The 5,590-nt window shown below is 26.1% G+C and overlaps 1 protein-coding gene across 1 annotated transcript; it reads left to right on the forward strand.

Moving 5' to 3' along the window:
* Positions 1-2,833: 2,833 nt before the first annotated feature.
* LOC124918034 (H/ACA ribonucleoprotein complex subunit 2-like protein) lies at positions 2,834-4,526 on the forward strand. Its single transcript, XM_047458300.1, has 4 exons — positions 2,834-3,031; positions 3,123-3,192; positions 3,849-3,954; positions 4,251-4,526. Exons 1-4 carry the CDS (start codon positions 2,893-2,895, stop codon positions 4,410-4,412), a joined length of 477 nt encoding a protein of 158 aa, XP_047314256.1. The 5' UTR covers positions 2,834-2,892; the 3' UTR covers positions 4,413-4,526.
* The last annotated feature ends 1,064 nt before the right edge of the window (positions 4,527-5,590 follow it).

Here is a 5,590-nt window from a genome sequence, read left to right on the forward strand (position 1 = left end):
AATCGTAGGTACACACTTCTAAATATTTTTTTACAATTATTTACGTAATCTAAATCTATCATTGTTTAGGACCCCCGACTACTAACTAAAGAAAATAAATGTTATAAATAAATCTTTTATTAGCCAGACTTTTAAAAAATAAAACCTTCTTCGACAGACGTAGAAGATATAACGTGAAAGCCCTTTCCCAAGCGTAACCAAATAACGAACCCCTTATAGAAACTCCGGTATAAAGTACATTTATATACATACATTTTACTGATTTTTCTAAAATCATTTGGCGACTCTGTTTTCAAATAAATAATGTTTTATTAAACTAACTATGTTTGATTGATTTAAACTGGGCTTTAATCAAATTATCATTTGATCCCCAAATTATTAAAATTTGAATAAAATTAATTATTTTAAATAGTTAATTTTGAAAGCAGACAAGTACTATCAAAAATTTTTAAAATAATGTTTTATTTTAAAAAGATGTCTGACACGCAAATCAAGGTTGAAACACATTAAACCTCGAGCCACCCCGCGATCCCCGTATTTTTACGTGTCTTCCGACATGTTCTAAGCTACGAAAGGGATTTCCCGGGGTTACAATTGCCAATTTAATTTCTAGCACTATAATCACAAAAGGAGGAGATTGAATGTCATGATCGTTGGAAGTAAAATGGTTTTGAAGATCCTCTCGATCAAATAGCAAGATTAGCAGTTGAAGAGTTGGAATGGAGTGATTCAAGGTGAATCTAATATCTTAGAAGCATTCCTTAGAGGTCTTCGATGACGATGAAGTCAGTGTGAGTGGTTACCTCTACGGTAAGAGATTCATATTCAAGACCGAGTCATCCCCAAGCATAAATACTGAAATTTTGTTGAGATGTGCTTTGTCCAACACTAACGAGACTATCAATTATTGATTTTATTTTCTACAAATATTCAACCATCGAGAGTGATCCCTTCTTTTTCGTTTGGAGTTGAAGACGAAACTGCATCAGACGAGATTGAGATTGAGAGGCGAATGTGTGTTTTAAAATAGACCAAATATCTTTAAATGCGGTTTAGGATTCATCAACCACTTGGGCTATGATGAATTCTAAATGGGTTGAGACAAGTCATGAAAGGATAATTTAATTTTATTCCTCCCAAATAGTAAAAACAAAATTTAGAGTGAGGACACTAGATCCGTCAACGACATCAGTTTAGAGAAAAGCCTCATTACGATCTGGGTCAGTGATAGTGGGGTGTCAATCTCTGTGTTTGGGAAGATTTATTTCTAGTAAAGTATGAATAAATGCCATAACCTAAGTAAAATTTGATAATTCTCAAATAAGAAAATTTTTGTGATCAAGTAGTTTAATTGAAGTGAGATTGTGAAAGAGATGAATGGTTAAAGTGAAAGTGGAGGAAAAAAAGGTCATGGATACATATATTTGTTAAAATCGAGTAATGACTATGATACCAAGTTAAAAAGTTAAACTTTATATAAAAAAAATACAGAAATTGATGTGTATTAAGAATGTATTATTAGTGTGGTTACAAAGAATATAAATTTATAAGAAAAAAAAATGTAAATAAAGAGTTAAAAACAAAAATACTCGAATGAGTTGCTCTTTGTTTCTAGCCTTATCTCTCAACTAGTATATGTTTAGTTCATATACCTTTTAAAAAATATTTTTTTAACTTCGATTTTGTAACACTAAAAAATATTTCATAAAAAACGTTTTCTTATTCTTTATTTTGTTACATTTCTCTCCATTATTGCTCATTATTTTTTTTCAATTTAAAAACATTTTTGAATTCTAGAAAAACAACCCATGTAATTAAAATCATTCCAAAAACATCTCTAAGATATTTTAATGTGACAGAAGATTTTGTAGACTTTTTACTACTCAATTTTTGTTTGATTCGGTGGTGATAAATTTTGAGAATTTAATTTATATATAGGAATGATAATGTGGTGGATCAAGATAATATATGCCTTTTCTACTACAATTCCCAACTCATTCAATTTCAAGAAATCTAGTTAGGGCAAAATTAATATTATATTTTTTAAATAATATTTTAGATAATACATTAAAAATATTTAAAATATTAATACAATTAATATATTAATAATATTATATATTTAATTGTGTTTATTTATATTCATGTGAGATTAAATTAATGAGTTCTTCAGCTTCCAAGAATCAAGGTTCAACATGATAATTCGATCAAAATCGCATACTAGATTATAATTGACCACCTTAGTTATACTAATTTTATGTTTAATATATAATTTTTAAAATTAGTGAATTTTTATTTTTATTTTAAATATCTTAATAAAATAAAAATAATATAATATATAATTTTATTTAAAATAATTATTGAAATATTTAATAAACAAATACAAAAAAGTAATAATAATTTAGACTAAAACACTTCAAAAAATTATTTTATTTTGAAATCTTTTAATAATTTAATTTATATTTCAAATTCTATTTATAATATATTATTAAAATATATAATTTGAAAAGAAAAAGTATTATATATATTCTAAATAACAGTATATATATATTAAAATTGTTAATCTTATAAAATATTTCAAAATAACTTTTAACTTTTATTATAGTTTTCAAATAATATTTATTTTATAAGTTGAAGTAAATTAATAAATTATTTTAAATTAAAAATGTATTTATTTAATAATTATTGTAGTTTAAATATCCTAACAAAACAAACTAAATTGTATTAATATATGGGCTGAACATTCGAGAATAATCGGCCCAAATCCAACAGATTATTGTAAACCTAAAAACTAGGTTATATAAAAACCTAAAAAAATGACAAATAGGCTAAAACCCTTTCATTTGCAGCAAAACCCTACCGCCTCTACGAAGTTTGATTTTAGTGAGAGAGAATATGGGAAGCGATAGCGAAGCGGAAAGATCGGCACAGAAGGATGACAAGAAGAAGAAGATGGCGATAACTCTCGCACCCATTGCTAAACCTCTTGCTGGGAAGAAGCTCACTAAGAAAGCTTTCAAGCTTGTCCGCCGAGGTATCTATACATTTCTCATTGTAGAAGATAGTTTAAGGTTTTATATAGTGGGTATTAGTTCTGATTACTCGTTGTTACTTTTGTTCTACAGCTGCAGAACATAAATGTCTTAAAAGAGGAGTTAAGGAGGTAGTTAAAAGCATCCGTCGTGGAAACAAAGGGTAAGTTGTTTATATCAGTTCAAATTTACTTGCTGGTTAGTTTATAATAAAGAATAATTAACGGCTGGTAATTTGTGCAAATAGATTGATGAACAGAGTAAATGATGGGAGACACTATGCATTATAGTATTTTCAGATTTTTGAAACCATTTTCAACTCTTGATGCTTAAAAACCCTCTTGTTTTGATTTCATTTTGTTCATTTTCTTGGTAAATGTAGATTGTGTATCCTAGATTTTTGAAACCATTATCAACTATTGATGCTTAAAAATCCTATTGTTTTATAATAAGTTTTAAACCATTTGATTGGTTGCTGATGTATCAACTGGATTGTTTTTAAATGCAGATTGTGTATCATGAATTTTTGAAACCAGTATTTACTTTTGATGCTTTATAATCCCATTGTTCTATTATAATATATTGAGTTTTTAACCAATTGATTGGTTGCTGATGTATCAACTGGGTAGTTTTTCTCATTATGTTCCTTTGTTTGGTGAATGCAGATTGTGTATCATAGATGTTTGAAACCAGTTTCAACTTTTGATGCTTAAAAATCCTATTGTTTATTATATTTCAAGTTTTAAACCAATTGATTGGTAGCTGATGTTTTAAATGGATTGTTGATCTCATTTTGTTCCTATTGTTGGTTAAATGCAGATTGTGTATCATAGCAGGAAACATTTCACCTATTGATGTGATAACTCATGTTCCAATCCTATGTGAAGACTCTGAAATTCCCTATATTTATGTTACATCAAAGGAAGTAAGAATTTTTCTGACTTCTCTTCTCTTTAGTTTTACATGTTAGAACTTAAAATGTTTATATTCTATTCCACCTTTCATACTTAATTTAAGTCTTGGTTTTATATTCATTACCCATTCATCAACCAAAATGCCTAAATCTTTATATTTTTTTTACACTACCTAATTTCATTTTACTCTAGAGCAACCTGATTTTTAAATAACCCAACTTTGTTTTACACCCAATATTCAAATAAATGCAGTTTTATGTATGATTTTTATAATTTGGGTTTGAAAATAACTGTGTAATTATTGCAGGAACTTGCAAATGCTGGTTCAACTAAGAGGCCTACATGCTGTGTCCTAATCCAAACTAAGCCTGCAAAAGGTGAACTGGGTAAAGAGGAACAAGAGAAGCTCAAGGCTGAATTTGATCAAGTGGTAACAGAGGTTTCTGAAATTACTTCATCAATGTTCTGAGTTTTTGTTAAAACAGATGAAACTAAAACCCTAATGATTTTGTATTGTTATTTTTCTTTCTACTTTAGTTTGTGTTAATGCATTTTGGAGTATCTATCAGATTTTATTTAAGTATGAAGGTTTTGTTAATACTTAGTTGCATTTAACAAAAAGAATTTCACTTATAAAATTGAATTTTAAATTTTAATTGATCTGACTTATTCCAAGTTTTGTGCTACTAATTTTATTGAAAATAATACACTAATTACTTAGTATTTAAACATTTCAAAATGCTGTTTACTTTAACAATTTGATTATTCTTTAGGAAATATAAATTGTTGGCACTGAGTTTTGTTATTATTTAGTTGTATAATTTTTAATAAAATTTATTTACAAAAATAATATTAAAAAAAAGTTACAGTTATAAAATGAAATTAAAATTTGACGAATTATTACCGGTCTTTTTAGTCCTTATTATATTTAAAAGACCAATAATTGAAATGAAAGTGTTGCTACCATATTCAAACTAACATGTTTTTGCAATATGAATCAAAATATACATAAAATCTCCATTAAATCTAAAATACTATCTTCGATCAAATAATTTTTTTAAATATACTATTATGTTCACATTCATTAAGTGATGCATGGATCAGCTGTACCTTTAAAAAGAAAATGTAGTTTTATAAATATAAAATATTTTAGAAGAAAATATAAAATTTTAAAGAAAGTAATTTTATATTATTTTTTCAAATGGTGCAGAGTTGGGAAATAACTTATCTTGCCCCAACATACATTAGATGGGGATTGGCTGAATGTTATTTATTTTATTTTAACTTATTATTTTTATTTTTTATTAATTTTTCAAGTTAGAGATGATTTAGATTTATATGTATTCTTTTAAAATTATATATTATTTTTGGTATTTATGTATTTTAATTTTTTTGTTATGTTTGCTTGATTAACTTAAAAAATGTGTATTCTATTAAAAATTTGAATAGATACAGATTTTTTATTATTTTTTAATTTTTTTTTTAATTACATAATTTTGTGTAAAGTTTATAAATTTTAACGTATTTATATTTTAAATTAAGTATTTTTTGAGATATATACGTTCAATATTGCTTAATATAGTTTGAATGTTTTATAAAAATATGTAAGGATGGAAAATAATTGGAAAATTAAAAAAAATATAGAAT

The sequence above is a fragment of the Impatiens glandulifera genome, unplaced genomic scaffold (genome assembly GCF_907164915.1).
Source record: "Impatiens glandulifera unplaced genomic scaffold, dImpGla2.1, whole genome shotgun sequence".
NCBI classification, from domain to species: Eukaryota; Viridiplantae; Streptophyta; class Magnoliopsida; order Ericales; family Balsaminaceae; genus Impatiens; species Impatiens glandulifera.